At 36.3% G+C, this 15,848-nt stretch overlaps 1 protein-coding gene across 1 annotated transcript in view; it reads right to left on the minus strand.

Annotated features, from left to right (window-relative positions):
• The window catches only part of DCC (DCC netrin 1 receptor), a 1,279,089-nt gene that overhangs the window by 848,523 nt on the left and 414,718 nt on the right, over nt 1-15,848 (minus strand). Inside the window, exon 2 of the mRNA XM_011950993.1 lies at nt 12,684-13,004. Coding sequence (XP_011806383.1) covers nt 12,684-13,004 — 321 coding nt within the window. The remainder of the gene's footprint in view (nt 1-12,683; nt 13,005-15,848) is intronic.

Raw genomic sequence — 15,848 nt, forward strand, 5'->3', positions numbered from 1 at the left:
ACCCTTTTAGTCTCTACTAAAAATACAATAACAACAACAAAAACAATTAGCCAGGCATCGTAGCACATGCCTGTAATCCTAGCTACTCGGGTGGCCGAGGCAGGAGAATCGCTTGCTTTGAACCCAGGAGGCAGAGGTTGCAGTGAGCTGAGATCACACCACTGCACTCCAGCCTGAGCAACATAAGCAAGACTCCAACTCCGAAAAATAAAAAAATAAAAAAATAAAAAAGAGTCTACAGGTACAGGCAGGACTAATATCCTAAAAGACATTTAGGCCACTGGAAAGAGTTATCATTCTTTTATGGTATGCTGATGTAACTCAATGACATCTGACATTATATACAGAGCCTGAAACATTTTTATTTTGGACCTGAGAGGAATCCCAGGATAGTTCATGGAGTGATATCTACTAGAAACTTCTTTTTACGGACAGCAGAAGAGACACAAATCCATATATGGAGAATTGTCTTAGACTATTTGTATTACTATAAAGCAATATCTGAGGTTGGATAACTTATACAGAAAAAAATGTTCATTTGGCTTATGGTTTTGAAAGCTGTGCAGGAAACATGGTGCCAACATCTACTTCTGATAAGGGCCTCAAGCTGCTTCCATTTGTGGCAGAAGGTGAAGGGAAGCCAGCATATACAGAGATCACATGATAACAGAGGAAGCAAGAGGGAGAGGGAGGAGACACCAGGATCTTTTTAACAACCAGCTCTCCTGGGAACTAATAAAGCAAGAGCTCATTTATTATGACAGAAATCCACTGTCATAACACAAACACCTCCCATTAAGCCTCACCTTCAACATGTGGATCAAATTTCAACATGCGGTTTGGAGGGCATGAGTGTCCAAACCATAGTCAAAAACCCAGGACATGGATGAGATGCATTCCTCCAGGTTTCCATGTATAAGGTTCTCTCTGGAAAATGCCTATGGCTGTTCATTAACAGTGTCAACTCATCACTACTCTTATCAGAGTAGAAAGTAGGCTTCAATGATATTTATAAGTTAAGAAGAAGCCAGCTCTATTTGCTCAGTCAACAGCAGTAAAACGAATCCTGGCTTACCATGTTTAGGTCCAGGCTAATAAAATGCTCTTGAATATACCAGCTTCTATCAAAATGTTCATACCCTTTGATTAAGTGATTACATCACTAGGTAAGAAGAAGACTTGTCAAAGGTATGTACAGAAGAACATTTACTAAATACAAGAATATTCATTCATGTATTATTAGCAAAAGCAAAAATTTGGAAACAAATAGAATAGCTTTCAATATATGAATCATAAATTGTGAAATATTGTACAGGAATTAAAAAGCATGAGATTGATCTGTAAGAACAAATATAGAAAGATGTCCAAGATATATGATTAAGTGAAAAAACAAGCCGAAGGATAATCAGATAATCTCATTTATGTTAAATAGCAAATACAGAAAGTAGGTAAGTGTTTTCCAGAGCAGAGGGAGAAGGGGAAATAGGAGTGATGAAAATGCTATGGAATTAGCTGGTGGTGATGATTGCACAATTTTATGAATATTCTAATAGTGACTGGATTATATACTTTTAAAGAGTAAATGTTATTGTATATAAACTATTTCCCAATAAAAACAAATAAACAAATCCCAGATACTCACAATGTGTATACTGAGGTGGAAGAGAACATTTATTTTATCTGCAATTACATATTCCAAACCTGGCCACTCCTGGACTGGGACATAACTGGAAAGAAATTTAGAAAAATAGCCACAAGTTTGGCTCATGGAATGCCCAATGCACTATGGGACCCAAAGGATGCTCCTGGAACCTGTGCCTTCTGCGTCAAAGAAATGCTAATTATTTTTTATGTCATGTTTCAGCCTTTGGAGATGAATTCCTTTGCAAAAGGGACCACAAAAATCCAATTCAATAAAACCAACCAGCACTGAAATTTAATGTTGAAGCTATATAGGCTTTATTAATCTTTAACACGCTTTCTTAAATAGGCTTCTAGTTGGTGAAGTGTTCCACGTAAAATCTTAGTAAATGAACCTGATGAGCAGCCTATTTTAAGGGTGGTAAAGCCTCAGGGTTACAATGAAACTGATTTTTTAAAGCAGCTTTTAAAAATGTGTATAAAAAGAACAAGGATTATAAATCAACAAGATTTTATGACCGTGGTGTTCATCAGTATACTGAAGACACAGAGGCTGATCTAGGAAGAGCCATCTAAATGGAAAGGTGTGTGAATGTGTCTGTGTACTATGTTTATCTCTAAATAACTCTTGGTAACCTGAGTTAATATAAATAGTGGATATAAATAGTGTACATTCATTCCTTTAGAGATTATCATGGGAAATATACAGATGCGATAGAATACAGATCCTCTCACACAAACTATATCCCACATATATAACTATAGTTTTTTAAAGTTGTGATCTCACTGTGTTGCCCAGGCTGGAGTGTAGTGGTGCAATCATAAATCATTGCAGCCTCGAACTCCTGGGCTCAAGCAACCTCCCACTTCAACCTCCTAAGTAGCTAGGACTGCAGACATGTACTAACATACCTGGCTAATTTTTAAATCTTATGTAGAGACAGGACCTTGCTATGTTGCTCAGACTGGTCTCAAACTCCTGTCTTTAAGTGATCCTCCTGCTTCAGCCTCCCAAAGTGTTGGGATTACAGGCATGAGCCGCCACTCCCAGCCCCAGATATACTGAGACCTATCAAAGTATTTTTTTAAATTTTTGTTTAAAAAAACAATTTTTTTTTGAGATAGGGTCTCACTCTGTCACTCAGGCTGCAGTGCAGTAGCACACTCACAGCTTACAGCAGCCTTGACTTCCTAGGCTCAAGTGATCCTTCTGCCTCAGCCTCCCAAGTAGCTGGGACTATAGGCATGCACCACCACAGCCAGGTAATTTTTTACTTTTTTATAGAGACAGGGGTCTCACTATGTTGCCCACGCTGATCTTGAATTCCTGAGCTCAAGCAATCCTGCCACCTCAACCTCCCAAATGTTGGGATTACAGGCATGAGCCACCATGTCCAGCCTATCAAACTATTTAAATGTAACTTTTCTCTGACACATGCTCATTGGGATTCTGAAGGTAGACATGCTACTCTGAGAAACCAAACTTTGAGGCTTAACTCCGCTCCAGAAATTAGAACCCCATAGCTCCATCTGGTCCAGTTAGAGATACCTGAGTTACATTTCACAATAAGCGCTAGTTGAGAACCTGTGATAAATTCTGTGTGCCTAAGAGCTGCTCCTCAGTTGCTGTGGGAATTTTTCAAACAAGACTTTTCAACGGAAGTGCTTTGACCTTTGAGGCTAAGGCTCTGTCTTTTAACAGGAAACTTCCAAAGAACTCTGGGCTAGAGCACTAAGTGTCACAGGTGTGTGTGTGTGTGCACGTGTGTCATTCCCAGTATAACATAGAATGAAGAGATAAATTTGGAAATTTGGGACCTACTCTGGTTATTGAATCTCTATCAAAAATATTTATCATTGTTGTTTTATCATTATTGTTTTACGTTAACTTCGTGATTCAAGGTCCAAAACAATTTATTTGTTAGGTCAAAAATATGTCACTCCTTCATGAATCCAAATGGCTCTTTCTGATTTATTCTAACTCTTACGTCTGCCAAATGATAGGCAAATTTAGCAGTGATATGTGTAATGACTGATATGATTTGACTGTGTCCTAGCCCAAATCTCATCTTGAATTCCCATGTGTTGTGAGAAGGACCCTGTGGGAGGTAATTGAATCATGAAGGCAGGTCTTTCCTATACTGTTCTCATGATAGTGAATAACTCTCACAAGATCTGATTGTTTTAAAAAGGGGAGTTACCCTGCATAAGCTCTGTCTTTGCCTGACACCATCCGTGTAAGATGTGACTTGCTTCTCCTTCCGCCAAGATTGTGAGGCCTCCCCAGCCATGTAGAACTGTATTAAACTTCTTTTTCTTCCCAGTCTGTGGTATGTCTTTATCAGCAGTATGAAAACGGACTAACACAATGACCAATGTATTAGGCTGCTTATTACAGAGTATATAGATATATATTTTAAATATAAAGAGTGTTAACAATAACTTTTTACAGGGAGATAAGTAATTGTGTTTACTAACTGCTTTCATTACTTTCATCTATATATACTACTTATGACAGTACAAGTTTAAGAAGGTTGAGGTACCATACACAGATTTTCCATGATTTCCTCTAATTAATTTACTTGGCTTCCAGGACACATTCTAGGTTATCATGTCTCTTTACTTTGTAGAAAAACTTTGTATCTAATATTAATATCTGAAATCAAATATTTATGTATACAATTATTGGGTTTAAATAATATATTTTACCATACACATAAAAATATAATAGGAAAAACATCAGTACCAGAAATAGGTTCTTAAAGTTATTATCCATCATTATTTCATCAGAATTGTACAACTGTGCTATCTAATGTAATGCTACAATTATTCTACTTAATGATGGGGTGCAGGACATGCTACACCAAAATGTGGTGGTTTGGAGGTCACTCTCTGACTATCTCCCATGTTTCTATGTGAGAGCTGTTCATAACAGAAACATTCATGTGACAGGAGTCCTGCCCCATAGCCAGGGGAAGTGATATGGTCTAGTTCTGTGTCCCCACCCAAATCTCATCTTGAATTATAACCCAAATTGTAATCCCCACGTGTTGTGGGAGGGACCTCATGGGAGGTGATTGAACCATGGGGTCGTTCCCCCATGCTGTTCCATGATACTAACTTCTCATGAGATCTGATGGTTTTGTGAGTTGCTTTCCCCCTCTTCACTCTGCACTTCTCTCATTCTTCTCCTTCCTGCTGTCATGTGAAGAAGGACATGTTTGCTTCCCTTTCCACCATGATTGTAAGTTTCCTGAGGCTTCTCTGCCCTGCAGAACTGTGAATCAATTAAACCTCTTTCCTTTATAAACTACCCAGTCTTGGACAGTTCTTTATAGCAGTGTGAGAACACACTAATACAGGAAGGAATATCCTACAGAGATGGAGAAAATTATTTGAACAACCAGACCTTACTCGGTTTCCCCCAGTTTATTTCCATTTGTCTATGCTCTCTGTCCAATCATGTTTTTCCACAATTCTCCACTTCTCTTATAAGACTTAGCATAAAAATATAAAGCTTTCCCTAGGTCTTTGGGTCTTCATTTCTGCAAGTTACTTGTGCATAACTTTGTTTAAATAAATTTCTTATGCTTTTTTCTTGTAAATCTGTGTTTGGTTAAACAGATTAGCAAGATTCATAGTGTAATATATTTTCCTTGTGATATAAAGGAAAAGATATTACATTATTTTCTTTCACATTACTATGATTTGAATCTTTTTTATCTTGACATTTTTCAAGAAATTTGAATTTTTATATTCCAAAAACGTTTTCTAAAATTCAAAAGAGTCTTTTGTTACTGAGTTGTGTTAGATGTTTCTCGTGCATTTTCATTACAGTACCAGCAAAAATCAAACTGTAGATAGCTTAAGAGTTGAATAAAAGAACAGAGCTCTTAAGATACTGATTAAATTTAGAATGAATAATTAGCTATTTCTATTGTCACATGAATTAGAATTCATAACAAAAAAAGGAAATGAAAGGTTGGAATTTTTTTTAGGTTATTTTGTTGATGTTTCTACTATAAAAAGCCTTGTCAAGTTCTCTATTGTAAATTTTATAATGTAGATGTCTTTTCACTCTGCATGTTTTTCAGGAATATATTTCTATTTTAATTTTATTGCAAAGTTAATTGACTTAGGAAGAAGGCAACTAAAACCCTACTCTTTAAAATGCGATTATTTAAGTTGAGAGTGTGTGGGCTGTGTGATGGAATAGGCATTGGGGAAATATTGGTGATAACTGTATCTCAGTTTGATTTAGCAATAAAATTAAAGAAAAATGATAAGATTAGGAAACATACAGCAGTTACTTATAAGACCACATTTACTTCTTATTTTTTCTTTCTCTCATGCTTTAACTACAAAACAACAGGAACATTTAGCTAAATGAAGATCATTAAGTCATTAAGAATTATGGAATCAGAGCAATTTAATTTTCTGCTTATCATTTGAAAATAAACAATATCTCTATAAATGTAAAATGGAAAGCTCTGCGCTGTAACTGAACCTTCCCAAATAGAATTCTGAGCATCTTCAAGGGCCCTGGGATACATTTTCCAAACTGCTGCACAGGATGAAGTTGACCTTCTAGGCAAAATTCTTATATTTGCTCCTGTAGACAAAGGAATATGAACATTTTTCTTGCTGTTTCCTTTATATAACATTTGAGTGACCTGAGGCAATGTGGTTTATTCTTCCTTCTCTTCAGTTAAGGTTTATTTCAGCTTCTTTTAAGTAAGAACATAAAGGTCAGGTTATCGTTTCACAAAATGTTTCATTCTAGCTTCTCTAACCATAATATACTTTCACTAATTATTTCATAACTCATTTAAATGGGAGGCACTCCAGAAGAGAATTCACTGAAACAACTCCTCAAGTAACTAATTACTTTTTTAAAACACAGGGGAATTTTAATTATAATGCCGGTGTTATTTAAAAGCAGAGTGTGACAATTTGCATCTTGAACATCTATTGTAATAGGAAAGAAAAAATATGTCCCTGAATGAAATAACAACTCAAGTAAATGCAATTTAGTTGGCCTTTTATTTTCTTGATTTGTAAGAAGCAGGAAAAAAATATGCAAACTTGGCCTGAATTGTAAAACCACATAGAAAGATAAAAGATTACCAAATTGTGTTCCTAGAAGACCATTATTTATGAGCTTATTTTAAAAATTATATGCTGTCTGTTTTTCTGACACAGATTTGTCACGTGTCACTATTGAATGTATAGCTATGATAGCAAAATCTTCTCATCTTAGAAGAAAACATCTAAATCATAGTGTTTCCCACAAGGGGTTGACATTTTCAAGGCACTAAATGGATAAATCGATTTTCATTATTATTATCATTATTACCATTATTGTTATTTTTTAAATTTGTATTGTGGAGAATTTCATTGATTAAAAATAAATGACTGATTACATAAGAAATTGTTTACAGAGTTCTGAAATACAGTCCTTAGATTGAGAAGCAAACTGATAAGGGAATAAGTGTGCATCTGGATTTAGACTAAGTCCCAGTCACTGGCCATAGAGCTCTTAGCTTTTTCCAGTAAGTTCTCAACCTGTTAATTTGGGTACCTATCTCACAGACTGTTTCTGAGCATTACCAGGTACTGTATACAGATTCACTTTCTGAAACAGAAACTGCTATAAAAAGCAAGTCAGTAGTTTTAATACTAAGATATAAATGTTCAAAAATTAACAAAGACAAATCTACTTGGACACAAATACACTATAATGTACCCAGCAGTCAGCATTGCTTTACCCTTGCAGGAGCCTGTCCTGTGCAATCCCCACAAGTATAAATGCAAACAGAAGTACCAGTTAGGCTCCAACTGTGCTCCTCAGAGCGTGCAGGGCAAGTCAGTGGACAAGGAGTTGTGTGGGCAGGTAGGTGTGGGTATGGGTGGACAGGTGGTCATGGTTATATTAAAAAACAAAATAAAATGGGATGTCTATGCTTATTCATACAAATCTGTTGTTATCTAGTCTTCTTACATATTGGAATTAATCCCTCATCCCCAGGAGGGTACCAGTTGTGTTAAACTCCAAGTCGAGACCAAGTGAACTCCCATGAACCAGCTTCAGTGAATCTTTTTCAGTTGGAAAGTCATTTAAAAATGTAGAGAGGAGTGCCCTGCACCTGTTTCTGAAATGATGGCAAGGTTGCTCAATCTCAAACTCCTGCTCTGGTCAGTACAAACTGTATTGATTACATTAACATAATAGTAGATCCACAAGTCAAAAATGAATCTTTTATTCCAAGGGATTTGGTCACTGCTTGCCAAAATATCTCCATAGATTTAACTTTTTGAAAACTCAATTCGGGCTTGCCAGTTTGTGTTCACAGATTGCAAAGGCAGACATCTGATCCAAGATTACAATATGTATGACTCAGGATTTGTCGCCTATTTTTCATTGTCCTGAAAAAACATATTTTGCATCATTACATGGGAATATCGAAAGTTGTTCATTCCTAATAATAATTGTTAAAATAATGCAATAATAATCATTGTTAGGTCTATTTAGACTATGGCTGTCATTGAATAAGAATCTACTCTGCACTAGAGCTTTACATCCTACATGTTGTTTGAAAATTACCATAGCCTTGGGAGGTAGGTTATTATTATGTCTGCTGAACAGAAGAAAATCCAGAGACTCAGATAGCTGGGAACATCTAGGGTAGGGAGGATGTGCTTGGCCAGATGCAAGTTCATTTTCATGGTAAGGATTAGGGAAGGAATGAAAAAATGCTCATGCTTTTTCCTTTTTAAGTGGCACTTGAATATTCCCAAAAAGTCAATTTTCTAATCATAAAGTTTTCAATAGTTAATTAATTTGTAGACTATTGATACATAAAGCAAATTATTCCAACTCAGTTTATCAAGAATATGTTTATATATGCACATATATGGGTGAGTTTAATCTGCATAAATCCAGTGAAGCAGGAGGAGGAATAGAAGGGAGACAAGAGAAGGAGAGGTAGACAGGAGGATGGCAACAGCAGAAAGTTCTCTTTATATGGCATAAAGCCCCATGTCTTCACTGGTAAGGCAAATGTCCACTATTAACATGACATACTTTGCTAGACACACAATGGAGGGGATGGTAGGAAAGCTTCATAGATAAGTTCAGTGCTGCTTCCCTTCTTCAGCTTTTCTCAATCTAGAGGACTAAATAGAAGTATACATGGCACAGAAACACTGCAGCATTTTACATTAGAGCTAATTGGATAAAAATAAAATTCCCAAATTTCAGTCAGTATGATGAAGTTGCTTTCAAATGGAGATTTAATAGCCCAGGCATTCTTTACTAACAGAACTCAAAATGAGTAGAAATACTGATAGTCAGTAGCCTGTTACATTGCAATTTTTAACAAAATGTTGGATGGAATGATAATTCTTCGTTTATCTTTCCTACTCTCCTTCCCTCTCCAGCCAAGTGTGCACTCAAATCTTAAAGAGCACTTGAGAAGCTCCTAGAAAATAGGATGAATGGTGCATGGCAAGATCATTGTGTAAAATATGCTGACTGATTAAAGACAGATTTCATTTGCTACACTTCTTTTTATCAAAAGACACTTTGAGAAAGCAAAAATGGAAGAGGGACATTATTTAATATGGGCTCTATACAGCACCTGAGAGTACAAAACATTTTTTTTTGTTTTACCCAAGCAAAACCTACTGTTACCATTTAGTAGTGACTGGTTTATTGACTGCTAATGCTTTAAAAATGAGATTAAATCAGGTCCATGGTCTTTATTACTAGGAAGATATATGCCCCTTGTGAATTCTAGTGGTTTGGCAATCTTAACCTCGGGAGACATAACATTGATGTATTCTGTGTTGCCAAACAGCATGGTTTAAAATGCTGTGAACAGCCTTATTGCCTTGAAATGATACAATCTAATATGAGATTGTAACTCAGTGACTGAATCCATGCACCTATCCTTGTACAGAATACTAAAGATCAAGCCACTGTATATTAATATCTCACAGAGAAGGAATTGTTCTTCATTTCACTACTGAAAGACAGAACATGTGAACGTGAATATAGAGTGCATGAAGACTGAAACTGCAACGTAACATGAATGCAGTTAACGAAAGGCCATTTTCATTAACAGTGCATAGGCAGCTGCCCTTTGTAATAAGGCATCAAATACTAGCCTGCTTCATTCAAATCAGTAGACCTTCTTTCGCCTTGTGGACAACTGATGGGTGGGATTTATGAGGGCAGAAATTCTCTAGTGACTGAAAGTCAAATTGTCCCCTTTCCACTTTATTTAGAGTATTCTGAGAAAGCTGCTTTTGCCATATCTGCAGCATTTATTCCACTTGTTTCTCCTAATCAATCACAATTAACATCAACATTCAGTTCTCTACACTTTATGCTCATCAATCAAATTTCAGACATCTATCACTCCAAGGTTCCAGTTACTTTATAGCCTTGATTTTCATGATCAGGATGTCACCTGGCCTGTCTGCTGAGTAGAGGGGGTTTTCTGCCTCAGTCTGTCATTGCTAATGCAGACCAGGGACACCTCGAAGTAGAGTGACCCACTGTCCTGGTTTTGCCTGGCACACAGGTGACTTCCCAGGATACGGGACTTTCAAGTGCAAAAACCAGGTCAGTCCAGAGAAAAGCAGAATGGCTAGCCAGTCTACCTCTAGGTAAAATCTGGCTTAACTGACTATGGAAAACTTTGCCTTCATCAGTTTGGGTAGCTTTCACAAAGTATCATGGTCTGGGTAGCCTGTAAACAACAGACATTGATTTTTCAAAGTTCTGGAGGCTGGAAACCTGAGATCAGGGTGCCAGCATGATTGGCTTCTGATGAGGGTCCTCTTCTGGGTTGCAGATTACAGACGTCTCATTGCATCCTTACATGGTGAAAGGAGCATGGGTATTCTGTGGTTCCTTTTATAAGGGCATTAATCACATTCATGAGGACTCCACCCTCATGATCTAATTGTCTCCCAAAGTCTCCACCTCCCAATACGATCACTTTGGGGGTTGGAATTTCAATATACACATTTTAGGGAGACAAAACATTCAGTCTGCAGAGCTCTTAGTAGAGAAAAGAAGCTACAGAAGAGTAGTTTTAAGCTAGATATGGGGATTAACCGCATATCTATGAGATGTAATTCTTTACACACCGCCTGACAAAATCACCTCTTTCAGATTCAACTTTCTCAAACCCTCACTAGGAGAGTGCATGAGGGAGTGGTGGTTCTGCCCAATTGTCCTGTTATTGATGAAAATGAGTTATCATTCTGATCAGTCTTCCAAGATGAGACTAGACTAAGTAGGGCCTGGGAAAGAAAGCCCACCACAAATGACTAAACAGCTTATGATTCAATTTTGTTTTTACTGAGAACTAAAGATTACGTTGAAAGCAGCCCTTCAAATCTGTTTACCCATTCATAACTTAAATTTATTTCAAGTTGGATCTGCTTGCCTTGCTTTATAGTCAATACAAAAGTTAAAAAAAAAACAAAAAACAGGTTTTGGTGAAATCATTATAATAACAAGTGAAAAAACTGATTCTTCTCTTTGCAGGTCTAACATTTCAGGGGCCAATAGAAATAATTATGAGCTGCCTTCTAACCAGAAGAGTGGGGCAGAAATGGCAATATCATGGATTCCAGAATGGTCAGTACCATTTTTTCAGGGTCTACATGACTTCAGGGTATCCAGGTGAAAACAAAAACTGTTCATCTTATTACTCAGCTGTTGAGCCAACATGTTACCAAGCATTAAGAAATTTGGAAGCACTAGAAGCAATTTTTATTTCTCACTTGAGATGTATATGTAGTAGGCCATGCCACTATAATTAAAATAAAATTTACTCTTCTTAAGGCCCAACAACGAAAAAATTGACTCTGCAAAAGTTTTGCATTTAATGAAGCTGTAAAGTAGGATTAGAAAATTATTTTTTCTAATATTTTTCTATTAATGAGAAGTCCTCCCTTAGATATAAGCAGTAAGTCAACTTGAAAGTTTTGTTAAAAAAAAATCTCATAACATTATGCAGCCAGTTGAGGTCCTATGACTGTTTTCTAGGCTAATTTAAGGAGAAAGGTCAGTCAGAACCATGAGAGAATAAACATGAATCTTTTTCCATCTTTCCTTTTTCTTAAAAGTGTGCATTGTTGTTGAAAATGTAAATTAGACAGCCATTATGAAAAATGGTTATGTAGCTTTCTCAAAAAACTAGAATTAGAATTACCATATGATACACCAATCCCACTTATGAGTATATATCCAAAGGAATTGAAATGAGGGTGTATAAGAGATATCTATACTCCGTCTTAATTGCAGCATTATTCACAAGAGCCAAGATATGGAATCAATCATGAATGGGTGAATGGGTAAAGAAAATATTATATATATATTTGTGTGTGTGTGTGTGTGTGTGTGTGTATGATATATATATATACATACACACAATGGAATACTATTCAGCCTTAAAACAAGAGTAAATCCTGTTATTTGTGATAACATAGATGAACCTAGAGGATATTATGCTAAGGGAAACATGCCAGGCACTGAAAGAAAAATACTGCATGATCTCACTTACAGGTAGAATCTATTATAAAAAAAGTCAGACTCATAGAACTAGAGAGCAGAATGGTTACCAAGGGCTTGGGAAGATGGGGCGTGGTAAGGGATGGAAAGATGTTTCTCAAAGGGCACAAGGTTTCAGTTAGAGAGAAGAAATAAGCTTTTAATATCTATTGCACAACATAGTATACATCAAAATTGCTAAAAGAGTAGACTTAAAATGCTCTCACCACAGAAAAGAGGTAAGTATGTGGGGACAGATATGTTAATTAGCTTGATATAATCACTCCACGATGGATACATACATCAAAACATGACATTGTACCTCATAAAAATATATAATTATTTGTCAATTTAAAATTTAAAACATTTAAAAAATATACATTATTTCTACAAAAATTATTTTCTTATCTCCAAAAAAGAATAAGAAGAAGAGAGGAAGGAGGAGGAGGAAGAGAAGGAAGAATTCACTTACCTGCTACTGCAACTTTTGCTGTCCGACTAATAATTGAGCCAGAATCTCCTAAAGATGCCTCACATTGGTAGAGTCCCTCATCTGGCTTATGGTGTCTGGAATGAAGTATGTTTTGTATCAACAGAGACCCATTTGAAAGTTGCTGCTTCCTTTCGTCCATTCCCAAGGCTAGATGGATGCCATCTTTCTTCCACTTGATCACTGGAACTCCTCGGTCAGACTCTGCAGAGCAGTCGAGGAGGACATTTCCTCCCCGCATTGTGACGGCATCAGAAGGTTCTGAGAGGAAGCGCAGTGCTGTGAAAGCTTTAATTTGAAAACCTGGAACAAGAGAGCACAGGGAAATATATGTTCATGTATTCAAATAAATCTCAGGCTTAGATTCCCTTTCTTTTCTTTACAAAGCTTTTCACAAAAGCTGAGGGCTTTGAAAAATGTCCAAAAATAAATAAAAACTAAAATCAAGGATATTATGTTAAATAACTAAAAAAGTACCCAGTCGAGGTAACCACAATTAAGAAAACAATTGGTTCCAAAAGTTAATATTATGAGAAATTGCAAATTCATATAAATCCTAGCATGCTTATTACCACCTATCAGTCAGTACCTGAAAATTTAAGCAGAAAAAACTAATATTTTCCAAATAAAACTAGATATTTTAAAGTAGCAACAGTTATTAGTGTGGTAGCTAAGATTTGGGGGGAGATTATTTCTGTCTCTTCATTCTGATTATGGCATCCATTGAAACTTTTAAAAAATCCAATCAGATACAGTGTTCTATAAGAATAAAAGTCAACTCTGAACAGCATGGGCAAAGTTATTTAGGACAAAGCTCAGGTGGGTTTTTAAATAGGTAAATCCCACTGGAAGAAGCAAGTCAATAAAGCCACTACCAAAAATCACAAATCCCTGAAGGGTCTTAATTTTCATCCAAATGTTTCTCATGGACTTGGAAATCTAAATAAATATAACAGTTGAATTTTTTTCATAAACATAAATGAACATAAAGAATCAAAGAGGTAATAGAAAGTCATTTAAGAATCTTGAGGGGAGGGAGCAAGTATAATTAGTTAAAGCATACTGTTATCGAAGCTGGCAGCATAGCATTTGACAGAATACTCGCATGATGAGTCAACGACCTTGACAAGGTTTCAGGAGGTCATTGCCTCCACCATTTGCGCAGACAGGTATATACTTAAATCATTCAAGTCAAATTACTTTCAATTTCATTTTGAACAATCTTTGGGGCTAGAGATTCTACAATGTCCCTTGGTATCTTGTTTTCAATATTTAATCATTTTAAGGGTCTAACTGTCTTGCTGATGTTTAATCCCATTTTCTTCTGAAACACCTTGTGTGAAAATCCAGAAGAGATAGATATTTTCTTTAAGATCCCTTCATTTGTTTGAAACAGCATTTCTTTTCTTAAGAAAATACCACCTAAATTATGTTTTAGTCTTTTTTTTTTTCAGCATAGCAACCTCGACTTCATTAGCTTCCTTAATTTTTCTGTAATGGGGACACTTTTAGTTGTACTTTGTAAAATCATTCCATTCCTCTGTCATTTAAAAGGCAAGCATCTAAATTGCAGGTAATCCATATTCTCATAAGGGATTAGCTCATACTCTTCTGATGGACAGAAACTATTTCTATCTTTGTACATCCTGTTTTCCAGTGAAAAGAAGGCAGAACAGGTTTCTCCCTGGTTTTATTTGCTTCATTCCTGCATACTCAATTTTTGTAAAACTTACGTCTGAAGTCTGTTATTTTGCTAAGTGATGTCTTGTGTCACTCACTGTCGTATATTCATTCCTTTCACCTTGGCCACTAACTCAGAAAGCATCTGGAACTTAGCTTGAATTAATATAAATTGTAAAATAATGGTGAGCACATAACTCTACTATAGATGCTATTGATGAACATCCCAGACGACAGCAGCCTGGTGTCTTTATTTTCAAATACGCTCCTTCTCCCCACAGATGCTTTTGGCATAGCCAACCCAATTATAGTACATCCTGTTCTTCTAGTGGGAAGTACATTGAATGGGGTGTCTGGATATCTAGCCTTAGGTCTTGGCTTTATCACTTCAAAATTCATGACTCAGAAAGGTCTTTTAAGTCCTCAGAAACTCAGTTCCCTCATCTGCAAAAATTAAGAAGTTGAACTAGATGATCTCTAAGTTCAACATCTAGTGTGGAGGCTTTTAGAACAAGATTGGGTGAGAGCATCTGTCAAATGAGCCTTGCTCTAAGCTTGCTGAATCAATGCAGACTGATTTTGCTGAAAATACCTTTCCCATGTCTACATTATCTCTTCCTCTACCAGAAAAGAATCACAAGCTAGCAAACCTGGCTTGAGAAACACTAAAGATGAGACAGCAGAAAGAAGTTCTAATGTCCTTGAATGCCAAGATATTTCGCTAGAGTAATACCCACAATTTCCAGACAAGTAGCATTAATAAAGAAGAAATAAATTTGAAATTCAAGACCAGGCAACTATATTAGAAAGCATTTATTGCTTTTTTGTTCTTCCTGGGGCCTATATTTTAAACACAACCTCATGTTGAGCACCTTATTTATGTCACAGAACACATAATACATTTAACACAACTGTTTATGACAGCATGTTAATGAGCATATGTGCCCATTATCACACATAAATAATCCACTTAGTCTGAAACAAGGAGGTTATGACAGTTTTCAGTGCTGTGAGTACATAGATCAACTTTTCTTTAACACAATTACGCTTGCAGTTCACTGGCAATTTGAGCTTTTTGTACTCTTTATAACAATTATATTTTGAATATATGGCTTTGGGATATAGGCACCTCACTGCTTTAAGTAGCTTGCATTAGTGATTAGTTTTATAGAAAAGATGGATCCTGGTGAATCAAGTTTAATAGAGAAATAGTAGATGTGATTCTATTGGTCTCCTTTTCTAAGTTTCAGTTCATGGTAGTGATAGTGGCAGGAGGCAGACAAATTCCCAGGCAGACAGGGGTGGGTCGCCAGTGAAACCCAACCTTCAAGCTGAAAACAGCCTAAAGCCTGAAAACTGAGCTGCTGGATCTGAATGGAGTCTGGGACCAGAGTGAGAACTTCTGTTCCTGTTTGCCTGTTCTTTCCTGATTGGTTCTTTCTGAATAATTCTTTTTTTTTTTTTTTT

The sequence above is a fragment of the Colobus angolensis genome, unplaced genomic scaffold, assembly GCF_000951035.1.
Source record: "Colobus angolensis palliatus isolate OR3802 unplaced genomic scaffold, Cang.pa_1.0 Scaffold312, whole genome shotgun sequence".
Lineage (NCBI taxonomy): Eukaryota > Metazoa > Chordata > Mammalia > Primates > Cercopithecidae > Colobus > Colobus angolensis.